Below are 16,889 nucleotides of genomic sequence, written 5' to 3'. Positions count from 1 at the left end.
GAACCTCTATTGTTTTTAACAGTTTTACAACCTTTGGGATGATTGAATTCGTAGGATAAGAAAGATTTAAACAAATCCAGTCGGTCCTCTGCTAAGCAATCCATCATTCCACAAGCCACAGAGCACTCAATAGTTAAGAATCCAGCCATTTAAATGATACTTGTTTCTGCAGCTGTGCAACATCCCCATTTCCCACGAGGGCTGTTTCCAGTTGCTGCTCCATGTTTCTAACAATCAAATGGATCAATTCTGCGGATACCTTAAGGCTATGTGTTAAGTAAGAATGATGTTTGTGGCGTGTGTTGGGTGGGGAAGGAGGTGGTGGAAAAATAAGCATTTCATTCACCAGAAAAGTTGATGTATTTTCTGTTTTAAACACTGGACATTTATTTAGAGTCTTTAGAGTCCATACATTATTGAATAATTTTAATTTATCACATCCAAATATATTAGGCAAATATATAATACAATAAATTGCATTTGTACACATAAATACAAAATTTGAGGTAGGGCCTCAAGAATAATGATTTCTGAAATTAATAACATACAGCATTATAATATGCACTACATGAGATATATAGGATGCATCCTTTGTAACATAATATATCTTTTCCACATACAGCTCATGAAAAAATTATAATGATCTGGTTAGGGTACAAATCTTTATCCATAGGCAGCAGTACCCCATAGAATGCCTGTAAATATATATATATATATATATATTTATATATGACATTACGCAAGTAATTAAGATTTAACCCATCAGCGATGGGTCCGTAATAAAGTGCCATAGGACACAGGGCGCAAATTCTCAGCTGGTGTAAATTGTCACAGCTCCAGACAAAGCTGTGACAATTTATACCAGCCAAGCATCTACCTTACAAGCTAATACTACGTAATATAAAGGACAGATAGGAACATGTTTTAGTCAATCAATAATTTTCCTAACAATGGAAGATTGCTATAAGGCAAATGGTTACCTGAAGATGTATCTAGATGCTATCGGCAAACAGAAACATTGCAAGCATTAAGGTCCAGCCTGGTTCTCACATTATGTTAAACCCATCAGGAAAACCTTCTCTCTTTGGCAATAGAGTGCCTGAGGGTGACAAAGGCAGAAACCCCAATATCCCTCCCCTCCCCCCTCGAGTCATCAACCTGAGTCACTCGGGAATATCAAGCTCTGACCATTTTACAAATACCTTAAGTGCACACCATTCAACTCCAAACCAAGAAACAAGTGACTCTTACAACAGTTTTATAGCAGAACAGAGAAGCTTTCTGGGATGCCAGCTGTCAAAAGCTCTGCTGCCTACAACCCACAACCCCTACAAGTCCATCCTTGATTGCAAGAAGAAGTGGAGCTGCAGAATAAGAAACCAATAGGAAAACCAATGACTGCCATACATAAGCAATTGCTTTAACACAGGCAACAAGAAATCATATTATCCATACAACTGTACATAACAAACAGACCAAAGGTATTTAAAATCAAGCAGGTGTTGGAATTTGATGGTAAGAGACAGTCACACAGCGTATCAGAAGCAATGATCTTCAGGGTGGAGGCACGTCTAATGCGGTCAGTGGAGCAGAACCTAACCAAAAGACTACTTTGACTCAATTGAAACATTATATAAAGACAATCCAAGTCTTTCTCAATTAAAGGTCATTTTGTTAAACCCTTCTTTTGGAAACAAAGTGCTGCCTCGTCTAGCTGAAACACAGGTTTTGAAAATTGCATATTAAAAACACTAGGAAGACCCCAAAGAATTTGAAGATGGCAAGCATTTGCATTAGGTATAATCTTTAATGCATACAATAATGCATCTCAGCTCATCCAGAAACTCAATTTCAAAGAAAAAAATATGCATTATAATTTCACCAAATTTAAACATTTTTTACTCACAAGATAGATAGATCTGCAAGTACGTACATCACATTTTTACTAGTATGGCTTTTTCCCCTCCTTTTTTTTTTTAAAGATCTTTACTGGTATGTTATTAGTTACTAAACTTATTTTTAGAAAATTATCAAAGTACATGCAAACTTTTCCTAGAATATGGTAAATGAAGTGCATTCCCAAACTTCAAGATTACTTCCATTTAAAGAAGACACTGCTGGTTAATTTAATCTCAACTCTCAGATTTGGCCAGTAAAATACTTTTAAAAAGGTCTGATGTGACCAAAAAAAAACCACCTGCTTTTAACAGACAGTGAAAACTTCACATTTTCTGTGATTTTTGTACACATTTCTCCCCCTTCTCCAAAGGTTTTTGCAAGCCTAGTAATGGGGTCAAAGCTGAAGATAAAGATCAGCTGGAAAAAAAATCACTATCATCTGTTTACTGAGTTTCAAAGTCAAGCCTAATCCTGCGCTAATGACTTACCAGGCACAGGAACAACATCTAAATTAAAAAGCAAGCAGATTAATTACATAAATCATGGAAAGCAATTCAATTGCAATTTCATATGCATTCTGGTTTGGTAATCCAAGCCAAAAGACATCATAACCCAGCAGTACTCCTTCAAATGATAACTCTTTCGTCATTCATGTAGCAGTAACTGACATCCTTACACTGAGGTAATTTTATTGCAATTAGTTAATCTCAGTTTGTCTTGAGACAAGCTAATAAGTGAAAGGATTCAGTACTCTTAAACTGTTTGTGTGTTTTCTTCTTTCAAAAGAGGACCAAACCTGTGGATACTTGTTGTTTTTCAATCACAGTAGTGAAGATAAACTGGCTTGGACTCCAAAAATCAAACCAAGATGCTAAGGAATATTGGCCAAGAGAGGCCTAGAGCGATTTGTCCTGACAAAAAAAGCCTAATTTCTACTAGAGGTACTGACTTCAAAACACAGAATCCTTAGCTTCCTTTCTGCACCCAGGGAAGGTCTCTCAGCCTCACCTAGACGTGGGGACCAAATTTTCAGCTCATCTTTCTGGACCTTCATGAGATCAGACAGAGCATGGCTTCTGAAACCCGCCTCTGCCAGGAAAATAAAAGCCAGAAGCAAGAATAACAAGTCATTTATTAAAACAGCAGGCGAAGCTGAAACAAGGGGGCACAGCTTTAAGGCAGAGAAGCTCAAAGGAGGGTCCTGTCCTGCTGCTGTGTGAGACAGGGACCAGCAAGAGCCCGTGGAGTGGAGATTCGGGGGGTCAGCGTAAAATGTTGCGGAATTTGCCCTCCCTTCCCTGGGTGACAACCCCTGACAGCGCTTCAGTTGTTCTGCATGAGGATTAAAGGTCTCCAGCAGTGCCTAGAACTGGCAACACTAATTGCCCCGTGAAAGAGGAAGTTCAGCAAAATGATTAATATATTTAATATACATATATATATACACACACACACACACAGAGAAAAGAAGTTAACAGTTTGTGAAAGTGTTACTTTAAGGTTTAGTTTTTTGTTTTCTTCAACTGGATGAAACAACACACCTACTGATCTACGGACACACATGAATGGAGGATTTACCTGAGACCCTGCAATATGAAGACAGACCGACAAAAGAACAGGATAGAAACAGTCCCCTGAAAGGAAAGAACATTTACAGGCTACTACAGTAGCGTCTGGGGAGGGAAAAAACTGGATAAACTACTCTAAGCTCATCATCTTTACACTGATTGATAAGATATTTATAGGGACATAAAACATCACTAGTACACACTACATGAACACTGATCACTGTTAAAAAATATCATATATGTATGTATAGGATATAACAAGATAATAAAGATTACCGTTTTGCCAATTATCGAAGATATATTTTTCTCCCTCATTCTAGTGCATTTACAATAAGTTGGGCTAATTTTCTATTTAGGTAAATAAATGTACTCTTAAAAAGCTCTATTTTTCACTCTGCCCAATAGGTAACAAAACTATTTTAATCTAGTATTCATATCACTGCTTATATCTGATTTCTAAAATATAATGCTTTAGAATGTCCTACTGCTATGCAATGTTATAATGGCCATCTACTAGATTGTCCTCTCACCTCAATCCTTGCATTTTGTATATCTAAGGTTGCAACCGTGTGGATGACTGCAGTGGTTAATTATTGTGGATTTTGGTTTTTTTTTGTTTAATGAAAATGTTTTAATGTAAAGAAAACCCCTATTCACATTTCAGAGAGAATACTGCTTCGAAGAATTTATGTGCTATATATATAATATATAGACCAGTGGGGTCCTGCTATTTCCCCCTTGGCTGAAAGAGAAGAATACATCATCTGAAGGTTATAGGTTATATAAAGATGTTTATAGGCAAATGAACAGGGAGTCACAAAGTTGAACAGCACATCTAACTTCTAATAACTGTTTTCAGGTGGTAACTAGACTACACTTACCACTGTAAGAATACAAAGTTAGGCACAAATTATATGATGGCTTCTTGAGGAGATACTGTAAACAAAAGCAGAGAAACAAGGAAAATTATGTTCAGAGTATTGAAGTGAGTAAAAACACAGTTGCACTTCTTGTGGAACAAGTTTTCAGACACACTGTAAAACTCAGGCATTTCTAATTGAAGTGACAGATATCAAATTATTGAAAAAACATATAACAGTACTTTAAACAGTGATGCCCATACACCTCATTCTGGCACTATTTCCAAACCATTTCTAGACTCAAATGCACTTTAGTCCCAGTCTCAATTGACTAGTTATTTTTTATTTTGTTCTTATTTTTCTACCTGAAAAGATTAAATGGATTATCATGTTTCTGTTCTGACCCCACATATTACTTCCTGGTGTGCTGTTCACACAGTCTCCATTTGTTTACATAACATAACAATCCCTCAAAGATAGTATAAATTATAAAAGAAGTGAGCAGACATGATGGGGCAAGGTCTGCTGTCAGTGTAGAAAAAGCAACCCCACCTTTCACAGGAGCTGTATGCTGGATTTACACCAGGACTACAAGAGATCCCCTTCTTTGCTCACTTCCAGCCCATCTGAGGGCTGAACCTTCCTTTGAATACACTGGTAGCAAAATCCTAGTCCCATCATAGCCACCTGTTATGAGGATGCTTGTGGGAAATGGGTCAAATCCTGCACATTGTTTCCTTTAAAGATTTTTCAATTCAGTTTTGTTTATTCCTACATCACCGGTATGTCACCTGGCACACGCTGTGGTTTTGCTGTTTCACTGGGTACAGAACATCTCACGAGCATCACCTACACCTGGAAGTGGTCTAGCTAGGTCTTCCCTATGGCATGCAACAGTAAATCCTACTTTCCTAGACAACCACTTCCAGGCACTGTGGAAAAGAAAAGAAGAAACGGTGGGGGAACAAAATGGGAAAAAAAGAAAAACGTATCAGAAAAGGCTGACAATGTTATTGCCACCCACTACTAATAATTATTAGCATTGTGTCCCCAGTTCCATATCCTTCACTGGCAGTTTGAGTCCCAGGGAGGAGGTTCCCAGTGGATCAATCATGTTCATGTAGCGTTCGCCGCGGTGCTTGGCCAAGAACGGACCCCAGTCAGGCTGTGGGGAGCACACCAGCTTGAGTCGCTGCCACACGGGGGAGAGAAAAGAGAGTCTCATTTGATGTTACAGAGCAGAATTACAATGCAGAAGAAACGAGGATAAGCTCATTTAAGATTATTGATGACGGCCCTGCAATGCTCAGCGTTTGTTTTGCACAAAGTTTTCAAGATTAATAGAAGATAAGGTGCCCAGATTTTAATTATGCATTCTCCCCCACACCATGAGGGGAGCTCAGAACCACTGCTGCAGATTGCAAAGCTCTCTTACTGAAGGACATGTGCACAATTACTTAGCCCAATGGTCTAAGCACTGGGTAACTGCATTAAAATAATTGGATTTCTGTTTAGCATATTTCCCAAAAGTATACAGATGACCAAAAAGTAGTACATCACTATGAATGAACAAAGATTTTAATTTTGAGATGTTTCATTTCTATCTGCAGGAAAAAGAAAGAGGAGAATGCTAACCTGGCAAACAACAAAAATTTTCTAATCTTTCCGCTGATTTCCTTATTGAATATATAATTTGATCGGTGCATTCAGAGATAAAAGGGAAAGAAAACATACTTCTGATGACTTAAGAGGGAACAATTATATGTTTATTACCTAATAAAGTGGATCAGACCTCTCTATCAGTTATTTTAATCTCTGCTTAATTACCAGTTTGCAACTCATACCTCCCAAATCAACCATAATAATTTTATGCAACAGACCCAGTATTGAGGAAATACCAGGCTACAGCTGAAATAACTTCAGCAAAAGCCCCATCAAAACAGATCCAACTCTTGGGTGTTCCTTTGGGTGCACAACGGGAGGGACAGTAAGAAAAGCACCCTAGTTTTGTGGCAATATATAGGCCAGTGTGACACATTAGAAGTTTTGAAGGAGAACAATTTTCTCAGTGAGAGGAGCTCATGAGACAATGAACAAGTAAATCTAATTCCACATTAGCTCATTCCCAAAAGGAGTAGTTGTCTCCTGACCTGTGCACTCCAATGTGCTCCACACAAGGGCTGAATGGCCCTTTAGAGAAGTGACCTGCTCCAAACCATGTGCCTGGATGCCTTCCCTGGGGTGTCCCACCACTATGAAAATTCCTCTCCCGTGAAATTCTTTTGCTCTATGGGAAGCAGAGTCTTGGTCTTTTCCCTTAGGCATGTGTAGTGTGGCATATTGAGAGACCAAAAAGATGATGCTCTTTTAGTACACTTTCTCTCCTTTTCATTTTTGAAGCATAAAACAGCCCCGATGGGTTTTGCAGGAAAGCTGAACTGCAAAAGCAGCCACGGAAAGGGGAGAGAGGGTCTGTTCCTTCTCCCAGGGAGAGAACAGCACAAGCAGCATGCAGTGACAAGAAGACAGAGCTGAGAAAGCCTCCAAGACCTCAAATAAGAGCATTGAGCTTCCTCAGAAGACATGGTGAGGGCAATAAAGGGATGAAACGCCGATATGAGAAAGGCACTGCTGTACCACACCCTGCAAGGAACCGAGGAGCCCACAGGAAAGGGACAGGGTGTGATGGGGGTGGCAGGCAGAGACAAGGCACAGAGATGGAGAGAAGAAGGTGATCACCACATTTCTGGAGCAGTGGGGGAAAGTGTCAGGAATCTGATTTGCAAAATAAACAGGTTAAGCAGGGTAAAAATAAAGTGCCAGCTGGAATTATTCTAAGCCCAGGTGCCAGGAGGGATCAGCTTATTCAAGAAAAATAAAGAGATGAAGAAGGGTAAAGCAAAGATTGCCAGCTAGGTTTTATAATGAGTAGTTTGAGATGTAGAGCGGGAGGTCTCTTCATATATTTTATTCCTGCAAGTGGCACAACCTCCTGAAGCACATCCTGGATGACTCCAGAACCCAACCATCCCACACTTTGCAAACAGGCAGCTCCTGATTGACATCTCCTGGTGCTGACTGCCAGGGTGCCTGCAGCACAATACACACCAGCAGTTGGTGCTTCTTACATCTATACACTGCTTTTGCAAAAAGGCCAACAAAGCTAGAACAGCTTTCTCCCAGTAAAGCCATTCCAGGATTCATGAAATTTGTAACCCCTTCTAGATTTCAAAAAAAAAAAAAAAAAATCACTCCACAGTTTAGGAGCATTTTGTTGAGGAGTGAGGAATAGGTCTACAGTTTAAATCAACCGAGCATCTCTTTGCAACACAATAACCAGTTTACCAGAAAGTAATCTTAGCACTATTAGACATTCAATACCACAAAAATCAATGTAAAATAAAAGAGACAGTCTCCTGCGACTGCATTTGTAAAGAGCAAAGAGGCAGAAGAATTACCTCAATGAATTTGCCTGGGGCTAGATGCATTTTTATCACAAACATAACTGGGATCCAGATGACTGAGCAGGCCAGCATCAGCCACCCGAGCACCATGGACCAGCCGGGGTAGTGGTAAGCTCCATAAGTCATCGGCTCCCACTGGTAAAAGCTGAAGCAGAGGATGAACTGGAAACAAGAAAGGAAAACAAATATGTTTGAATAAGCAAAACAAGCCTGCTATGCAACAAACGGTAGGTACCCACACACAGAGTTGGAATATATGGAATACAGATAAAAGTGCATACACCTAAGGCAGGGCGCTGCCACAAGCTATAATAAACAGCTCAGAGCCCGAATCTAATGAATTCCAAGGAAATCCTGCAAAATCCCACAAAAATCACTGTATTTGTGCCAGAAGAATTGAAATTAGAATCTTCTCCCTGGAGTAATGTGCTTTATTACATGGTCTATTGGCAGTTTTACCTAATGTGATTATGCTAAGTTACTCCATTTCACTTACTGTATGAACAGCAATACATCTGCTTACATTTGTGCATAATTCAGTAACTTTTGGGAAATGCCTGTGCTTGCAATAATTGCACACAGAAGATTTATAGAAGCATAACTAGGTGAAGGCACATATAAAAATGATCAGTTTTTATTTCCAGAGATGTGGAGTCTAATGAAAGTCTAATATTAGGCTGTTCAAATGTATCAAATATTAGCTTTACAGAAGCAATAATAGAAAAGAATTTATTGCTCGGGTTTGCTTTGTCTGTTTCCATTGCATAAAAATTGAATTATGACTGATCAGTGTCAATTTATTTCTCCCTGCAAGTTCACTATATATTGCATTTGGAGAGAACAACAACAGAACATGCAAGTTTGGAAAACAAACACAGTCAGTTCAGATTTGTTTTCCTTAAGAAACAACATAATTGTTAGTGGAAGGTGTCCCTACCCATGGCAGGGGGTTTGAAACTAGGTGGTCTGTAAGGGCCCTCCCAACCCAAACCATTCTGTGATTATATGACTTGTAGGAACTATTCAGCACTGCTGTGAAATGATGAGTTTTTAAAACTCTACACAAATACTGATATCTTGCTGCATACGTGGTCCAGGCTTGAGGACTTCCAGGTGGAAGCACGTGCTCTCAAAGAGCAAATGCTGGTAAAGGAAGGCTTTGTTGTTTTGTGCTGATTTATCAAGCTGAAAGCTTTTAAAATGGCTGAAGTAATTATTTCATTCTTGTGCCCAAAAAAAAAAAAAATTATGTGCAATCACAGATTGCACCCGCACTTGGGCTAAAACATAAAGGAAACACTCTGATGGAAATCTTAGATATAGTTATTAGATTTGGACTATAAATCTAGGCAGTAACCGCAGACATAGCTATTAGACTTGGAGAAAACACGCAGAGCAATGGCAAAATTGAGAACGTGACGTCCTTTTTGACTGAACGGAGACCTCAATGCGAAGTGAGTAAATTCGGAGGAAGATGTTCGAAAGGGGGCGGGAATAGAACCCAAGGGAGAGGAAGAACAGAACCAACCAAACCCGCCCCGATCCCTCTCGGGAGCCGCTGTCCCCGCCCGGCCGCTGTCCCACAGCGCCACCTGCGGGCACCGCGGGGAAGCGCCGCGCTCGGCCCGGCCCGGAGGGGCCAATTCCCTCATCGCCTCGGCTCGGAAGGGGTCGGAAACAACCCTTTTTCCAACACACCCTTTTTCCTTTGCCTTTTCTTCTATTTTTTCCGCTTTTTTCCCCCCACCTTTTTTCATTTTTCCCCTCTTTTTCCCTTTTTCCTCATTCCCCTCTTTTTATTTCTTTTTTCCTCCTTTTTTCTCATTCCCCTCTTTTTATTTCCTCTTCCCCCTTTTTCCCCATTCCCCTTTTTATTTCCTCTTTCCCCCTTTTTCCTCATTCCCCTATTTTTATTTCCTCTTTCCCCCTTTTTCTCATACCCCTCTTTTTATTTCCTCTTTCCCCCTTTTTCTCATTCCCCTCTTTTTATTTCCTCTTTCCCCCTTTTTCTCATTCCCCTCTTTTTATTTCTTTTTTCCTCCTTTTTTCTCATTCCCCTCTTTTTATTTCCTCTTCCCCCTTTTTCCCCATTCCCCTTTTTATTTCCTCTTTCCCCCTTTTTCCTCATTCCCCTATTTTTATTTCCTCCTTTCCCCTTTTCCAGCATTTCCCCCTTTTTATTTCCTCTTTCCCCCTTTTCCAGCATTCCCCCCCCTTTTTATTTCCTCTTTCCCCTTTGTTCCCTTCACATTCCCCCCCCTTTTTATTTCCTCTTTTCCCCTTTGTTCCCTTTTTCTTCATTCCCCCCTTTTTTCTTCCTCTTTCCCTTTTATCCCCTTTTTCTCATTTCCCCCTTTTTCTTCCACTTTTCCCCTCTTCCCCTTTTCTCCCCCTTTTTTTCTTCCTCTTTGCTCCTCTTCCCCCTCTTTTCATTTTTTCATCATTCCCCCCACTCTTTTCTTCCTCTTTCCCCATCTTTCTTTCTTTTCCTCCTCTTGTTCCCTCTTTCTCCTCTTTTCCCACCTTCTCTCCCCCTTTTTTCACCTCTTTTCTCTCCTTTTCCCTCTTTCTCCTCCATTTCTCCCTTTTTCCGCCCCTTTTTTCCTTTTTTCATTTGTTTTCTTTTTTCCCCTAGAGAAACTAAAAGTTTTATGTTTCTTATCCAGAAAGCACCTATTTCCACCTTTGCAACAGTACCTCCACCTTTGCAGCTAAAACTCTGTCACTCAAATTTCCATCTCTGCCTTTCCAAATCACCTCTCCTGGATTAGTTCATGACTCAATAAAATGGCTTTTCCCTCACCCAACCTGACAGCAGACAGGAGGATCATGACCTTTCCTTTCCCTCTACGTACACACACACACACACATACACTGTGCAATAATGTGCCACAGGACCATTTTGCAGGGACAGGAAAGGCCACCACAGCAGCATGTGGAAACTCATCACCCCTCTCCACCAAAAATACCATTACTTACACTCTGTTCCTATTACATGCACATGTAAGAACACAAGCACTTGTGTTTAATTAGCTGCATTCAAGTTCTAATTACTACCACCTAGAAACATCATGAATGGTGAACAAACAACAACAAAACTCTTTGGAGAAGACATTGAATTATTTTTCTTTTTTTGCTTACTGTTAAAATAGTCGGGGTCACAAATGCCCAACAGACTCTCCAGAATTTACTTGGCTGGAATCCAATCATCATTTCTATATCTTCACAAAATCTTTGCAATCCTGTAAACAGCAAATGTAAAAGCAATTAGGTGTGAAAGAAACCAACTGCAACTTGCAACAGAGCTCTGGTGCCCTCCCTTGTGCCTAATTACGAAAACACTCCGATTTGTTGGTTGAAAACTTCTGTGGAGGATCCAACCACACAGTAAAAAATGGGACTAATGTGGTGGGAACCATTCCAATAAAATATTTACTTCTTGAGGATTAAAGCAAAATTGAGCTTTTACATAGAGGTCAGGTGTTTGGTTAAAGCATTAATAGTATGTACAGGGCAGCTACAATTATTTGTATAATTATTTGTAGATTTGTTTTATTTCACTATGAAGACTAGTCTTATTAATATCTGTACACCTGCTTTAGCACAGACAATATTTGAGCTTCTCTATACCTGCTACCTGACTGGATTACAACTGTGTCCCTTAGCACTGAAACTGATGATGTCCTGTTATTTTTCAACTGATACCTGAATGATACTTAGAATTATTAGAGAGCACCTGTAAATATTTTAAATTACATTCAATGTTGTTTGAACAAACAGACTAACAGACGTGCTATTTCTTCAGATTATTGTATTGATTGAATCTCTAAAGCTACTTGAGTTAATCAAATATGCAAGATTGGAAAATGGTATTTCAGCCGTCTCTGCAGCTCCTTTCCCAGCAATGCCATGTGGGTGGAAGAAGTGTGCTGGCCAGGAGCTGATATTATTCCCTGCTAGTTATTAGTAATTTAGATATTAGTAATTTATCAAAAATAATAAAAGCAAATTTGAAATTGATTCTAGCTTTTCTAATTACAATAAGAAGAGAGAGGCCTGGGGTCCAAGCCTGAGCTCATCTGCCACATAAATGTTTAAAATTTGGGCCAATTTTATCTAAATTTTATAAAGCATTTTATCTAACTTTCATGATGTGGGGACAGCTTAAATATTGGAGAAAAGGCACTGAGTAGGGTAAGAAATGCTTGAACAAAAGGAATATACTACTTCATGTTCTTATTAGACACTGCAGGGTATAAGAAGGGATAATCCTCAGGCTTGATGCATCTAATTTGGAAGCCTTTCTGTTGATATCAAGGAGAAATAAATCTAACCACCTGACTGTTCCAAGAATCAAGAAGGTAAAAAAATAGCAATGGTTCATTATTCAGTGTCTTCTGATGCAGCTTGAAGAAAGCAACAGGGCTGGGTGGTGTTTGGGCAGCCCTAAAGACCCAACTCAGGCAGATAGCATGTGAGAGAAAAGCTCAAGAACCAGGTTATGATAACAAATAGAGAAGAAAGAGCCAGAAATTAAACAGTGAGATGGTATTGCAAGAACTGAATTTAGGGAAAAGGAAAAAATTACAACCTGCAGCAGATGTAAGCTTAAAAAAATAAGCCAAGGTGACCCAGATGTCACATTTTTTCAGTGACTGTAGTTTCTCTCCCTCTCTTTCTCTTCTCTACTGACTACAGCAAATTTGCTTTTTCAGAAAGCCTCTTCTCTGTAAAATACATGTAATTTTTATTACCCATGGAATCACTACTTCAGCACCAGTCTGGATCATGGTGTCCTTCTCTATTTTGTAATAGAAGTTTGTATGCCTGGGCCAAATATAACCTCCAAGGTCATTATGTGACAGACCTGAAAGGATATTTTTGCTGCAACTGAACAATTTGCTCCTGTGTTTTATTCACCTGCAGCAAGCTGTGAGGGAGGTTCTCACACAGCAGCCAGTCATGTGCTGTGCTGGGGACAAAGTTCATTTTAAACTAATTGCAGCAGCACAAGATACAGGCTGATGGGTCTTTCCATCAAGTTTAAATCTCATTTAAAGTCTCTACTCCAGCCACACTTGCTGCTCCAAAGAAGGGATACCTAACTGAGAGTTACCAGGGGCTTCTGCCTCCAAAATTCATGCGAGCTTCATGTAAATCTGCACAGATTTTCTTCAAACTCCAATTAAAAAAAAATCAGTTCCTTCTTGGAATCTTCAGCAGATATTCACAGTTTAAGGTGCTTTTAAATATTAGCAGTTCAGAAGTCAAATGCATGGAAGCAGATACAGGGATTACACAGTACTTATCTCTTTCCAGTGAAAGTTCCACAGAAAAATGAGAGGAATGCTTTGGTTAACAGAACACCGATTTATTACTTTTTTTTAAATCCTAGTAAATCTGGTCTCCCTCTCAGATCAGTCAGGCCTGCTGAATAACTTTGGGAAATAAACAGTACATGATATTCCATATCTGATTTCCCTCTCCCTAAAGTAGAATGATGTATTCACAAGTGCTGCAGATCTAAAAGCCATTTAAAAAGGAGCCTGCAAACCCAGTCAGACAACTACTTTGTTATTCTGCTACAGGTAAAATGTTCAAAACTACTAATGTCTCTTACAAACACACTGCAGCAGTTACCATTCACTCTTACAACAAACCTTCTCAAAAAAACAGACAGTCAAAAAAGAGATCTGGAAGGAGCACAAAGTTACAGTCATACATTTTCAGCTTTTGACAATGTTTCGCTCAAACACAAGGATTTTTGTCTTTAGCCTCACGTTACAAAATGCAACAGTGGGAATTATGCTGATGATTAAATTAATACCCCCAGCTCTTAGCTGTTCTTTACCAACCATGCATCATAATCTAAATAACTGGAGAATAAACATTTCTACCAGCATGGGAAATAAAAAGCTGCATTTGGTTGGTTTGTGGAGCACTGACTCTATTCAAAAAATAAGTGATTACAAGGAAATAACCAAGTGTGTCTCTTTTTAATTTAAAAATCCCAACAAGCTCAGCAAGCAGAACATGTAACAAGAACTAAAGACAAATTTATTTCATCATGAAAGCGCCTGCCACTATTGTGCCAACCTGCTTGCCATGAAGAGTACAAGTACACAGAGAAAGGTGTCAGTGGAGTGTAAAACAGCAGTTGTCAGAGCTTGAAAATATATTATGTCAATTTTAAGCACTGCTTGAAGGAATATAACCAGAGCAGCAGCTTTGCTTGTATTTACAACACACAAATCACAAATGTACAGGATGTACTCCTATGAACAGTCCTTACAAAAGTAGCTTTAACACAGTAGAAGTAGCTCTGGTACATTAGCCAAGCAGATAATGATTGTAAAGTATATCTTTCCTTTGTCATTTAAAAGATTGGAACCTCCTTAGTCCAGCAAAAGGTTAATTACAGGGAATAATCTTTGAAATAGTTTATAGCAAAGGCTTTACCCAGATCTGTTGATGAACAACCAGTTGGCACAGAAAGTATGGAAAGAATAATTTGTAATTTGTCAGTTCTTTTCCACATCTGATTACAATGAAGTAACATCTAACTAAAAAAAAACTTTTTCCTCTATTCAAGTCCTTCCTTTGCAACGCTATAACTGTTTGAATGTTGTTTTATATTTTTTATTAAAGGGACACCAAATTTCCTGTGCAAAGCAGACACAAGCCAGAGCAATTGTTTGCTTCCAAGCCTAATAAAATGTCATTCCACGAAGGCAGGTTTGCAGTGCTTCTGCCACACAGTGTTCAGAGGAGGAACAGAACCAGTACCTGCTTCCTACTAGCTTCATCCTTGTTTAAAAACATACACAACAAAGAAACTTTACAGAATTAAGTAGTTTTTAAAATATTAAAAGCATTCAAGCATTACAGCATTACAGCATCGTTCAGGCATGCTCTCAACAAACTGAGGAGGAGAAGAAAGGCAAAAAGAAAACCCAACAAACCCTTATATTCTTCTTGAGCATCCTCACTTATCTCTTACGGAATTGTATTGATTTTAGAGAGGCTGGGTTTCATTTCACTTCTAAGCCAACTCTAATCAAATTACTTACATTCCAGGGGCATAAAAAAAAACCCACAGGAATTTTGATTAACCAGAAGACGAGCAGTCAAAATCAACTCTTCTCTCTGTATTTTGAATTTTTCCATCATATTCTGTAACAATAGTCATGTCTGACTTAGCTTCCAACCACTCAGGCCTGCTCACTGGATTAGGCGTCAGTGGAGATAAAATACACTGCTGTATTTCCATGAAATTAGAGAAAACAAGAAAGGACTGATTCCCTGTCCTGTCTAGAATGTTTATGTCTCAAGCAAGAGCAACAAATTCTGCATTTGCTGAATTTTGTACTATTTTTTTAAAGCACTTAAGTTACAGAGCAGACTCCGCAACACAGATAGATGTAAGTATTCAGTGTAGGGGACCAGAACCTAAGGTCATGCTGCTATATATGCACCTTCAGCACAACATCTGGGATTTTTATGCCCAGCTGATATAAACTACATAATCCATTCTTGCACACAGCAACAGCAGAAACAGCCTTATCTTTGTCACTTTTCACACTGAGATTCATATCCCCTTTTGCTTTTGAAGGCAAGTCTGAACTGGCAACACTACACTCCAGGCACAAGTTAATCACCTGATATGTAGGGAGATCTTCACATTTCCAAGACTCAGTCTCCTTAAAACACACCCTGAAAGCTTGGAAGCACATCACCAGCTGGTATCAACTGTTGTAGCTACAGCAGCATCATGGTAATTGCACTGCTTTATACCAACTGAGGATCTTCCTCACAATTCATGTGCATCAGCATGGATCAATATAACTGCTGTTACCACCAGGGATAATTAGTCACTCTGAGAAGCTGCATAGTCTTGAGTCTGTGTTATGAACAGATAGTGTCACTAACTGCTTAGTCTCTTCTTAGACTCATCTCTAAGCATTGGCTTTAAGCTATTGATGGAAAAGGACTTGAGACTTTTGAGTCTTCTGAATACATTTATTTGAAGGTATCCTATAGTAATGAGGTCCTATCATTCTTTGTCCAAAATAAGAGAACTTTGAGGCTTTTTATTAAAAAAAAAATACTCCTTTCCCTAAGAACTTCACTTTATCATATGCTAAAATGTTACTTCGACACAGGCTGTCCAGTAACAGTGTTTTTTCTTACCGTAGATATAGGAAACTCCAACGAGCTCGAAGATGGCAATAATGACAAGAGAGTAAGAAGCTGCATAAGTGTCCACAAGCTGTAACATATACATTCCACCCTAAGGAAAAAGAGATAAAAGAGCCATCACTTGTGGCATTGAGGTAGGCAGAGCAGAGAGGAACAGGAGCCAAGTCAGCATTCAAACACCGACCAGACTCAGGCTCGTGCTGCACTACAGTTCCTTCCTTCTGGCTGAATGAATATCAAATCCAACAAGAAAAAAGCAGATGGTACCCCTGATTCTGGTAGCCAGCACAGCTTGAGAAGACTTTGGCTTCAGTCCCTTAAGACTGAACCGCCATCAGACCTTCCATTTGTAGTGTCTCTAACCCATAATACTACATGGAAAGCAAAATCACCTTTGAAACCAGAACTACCCTAATAACGAGTCCAGTTCATCTATTTGGAAAGGATATGTTGTCCTATCTCCAGGGCAGAGGTTAAGCAGCATAATTCAAGTGAAGGAAAGACTGAATCCATCCCAGGCTTTAGAACAGTGAAGCTGGGCTGGTAGGGGATGAGGGAAGGGGAGAGAGAAAGGGAAGAAAGAGGAGGGAAAAATAGTAAAATTTTGTGCATCTTGTCTTGAAATTGCTGAGTTTATAATGTTGGAGGTATTAGTTTAGAGAGGACACTGAAGATTATCAGTGGTAGAAGGGAATTCCACTGTCTGCTCGGTTTGCCAAGACAGTCAGTATCTGTCTAATCGTGGAGGAAAGGCACCCCAAACAGGTTGCATGTTTATATGACATACAAAATTACAGTTTTTTCCTTAATTCATAGAATGGGTTGAGTTGGAAGGGACTTTAAAGATGATCTTGTTCCAACCTCCCTGCCATGGGCAGGGACATCTTCCACTGGACCAG

General features: G+C 39.4%; 1 protein-coding gene across 2 annotated transcripts in view; it reads right to left on the bottom strand.

Annotated features, from left to right (window-relative positions):
- Positions 1-365: 365 nt before the first annotated feature.
- Positions 366-16,889, bottom strand: part of SLC6A5 (solute carrier family 6 member 5) — a 32,822-nt gene continuing 16,298 nt past the window's right edge. Inside the window, exons 13-17 of one of the 2 annotated variants that reach the window (XR_007902721.1) lie at positions 15,982-16,081; positions 10,933-11,033; positions 7,786-7,953; positions 5,119-5,519; positions 366-4,403 (exon numbers count right to left, since the gene is read on the bottom strand). Coding sequence is in view for 1 of the 2 variants with exons in the window: in XM_051777280.1 (XP_051633240.1) it covers positions 5,364-5,519; positions 7,786-7,953; positions 10,933-11,033; positions 15,982-16,081 (525 nt within the window). In the remaining variant the exon portion in view is untranslated. Of the gene's footprint in view, positions 5,520-7,785; positions 7,954-10,932; positions 11,034-15,981; positions 16,082-16,889 lie in introns of both variants that reach the window. The other variant, XM_051777280.1, reaches the window with a different exon arrangement.

This window comes from Manacus candei, unplaced genomic scaffold, assembly GCF_025592945.1.
Source record: "Manacus candei isolate 608988 ecotype Guabito, Panama unplaced genomic scaffold, ASM2559294v1 h1tg000009l, whole genome shotgun sequence".
Taxonomy (NCBI): Eukaryota; Metazoa; Chordata; class Aves; order Passeriformes; family Pipridae; genus Manacus; species Manacus candei.
Note: the sequence above shows the minus strand (reverse complement) of the source record. Positions and strands in the feature narration are given on the sequence as shown.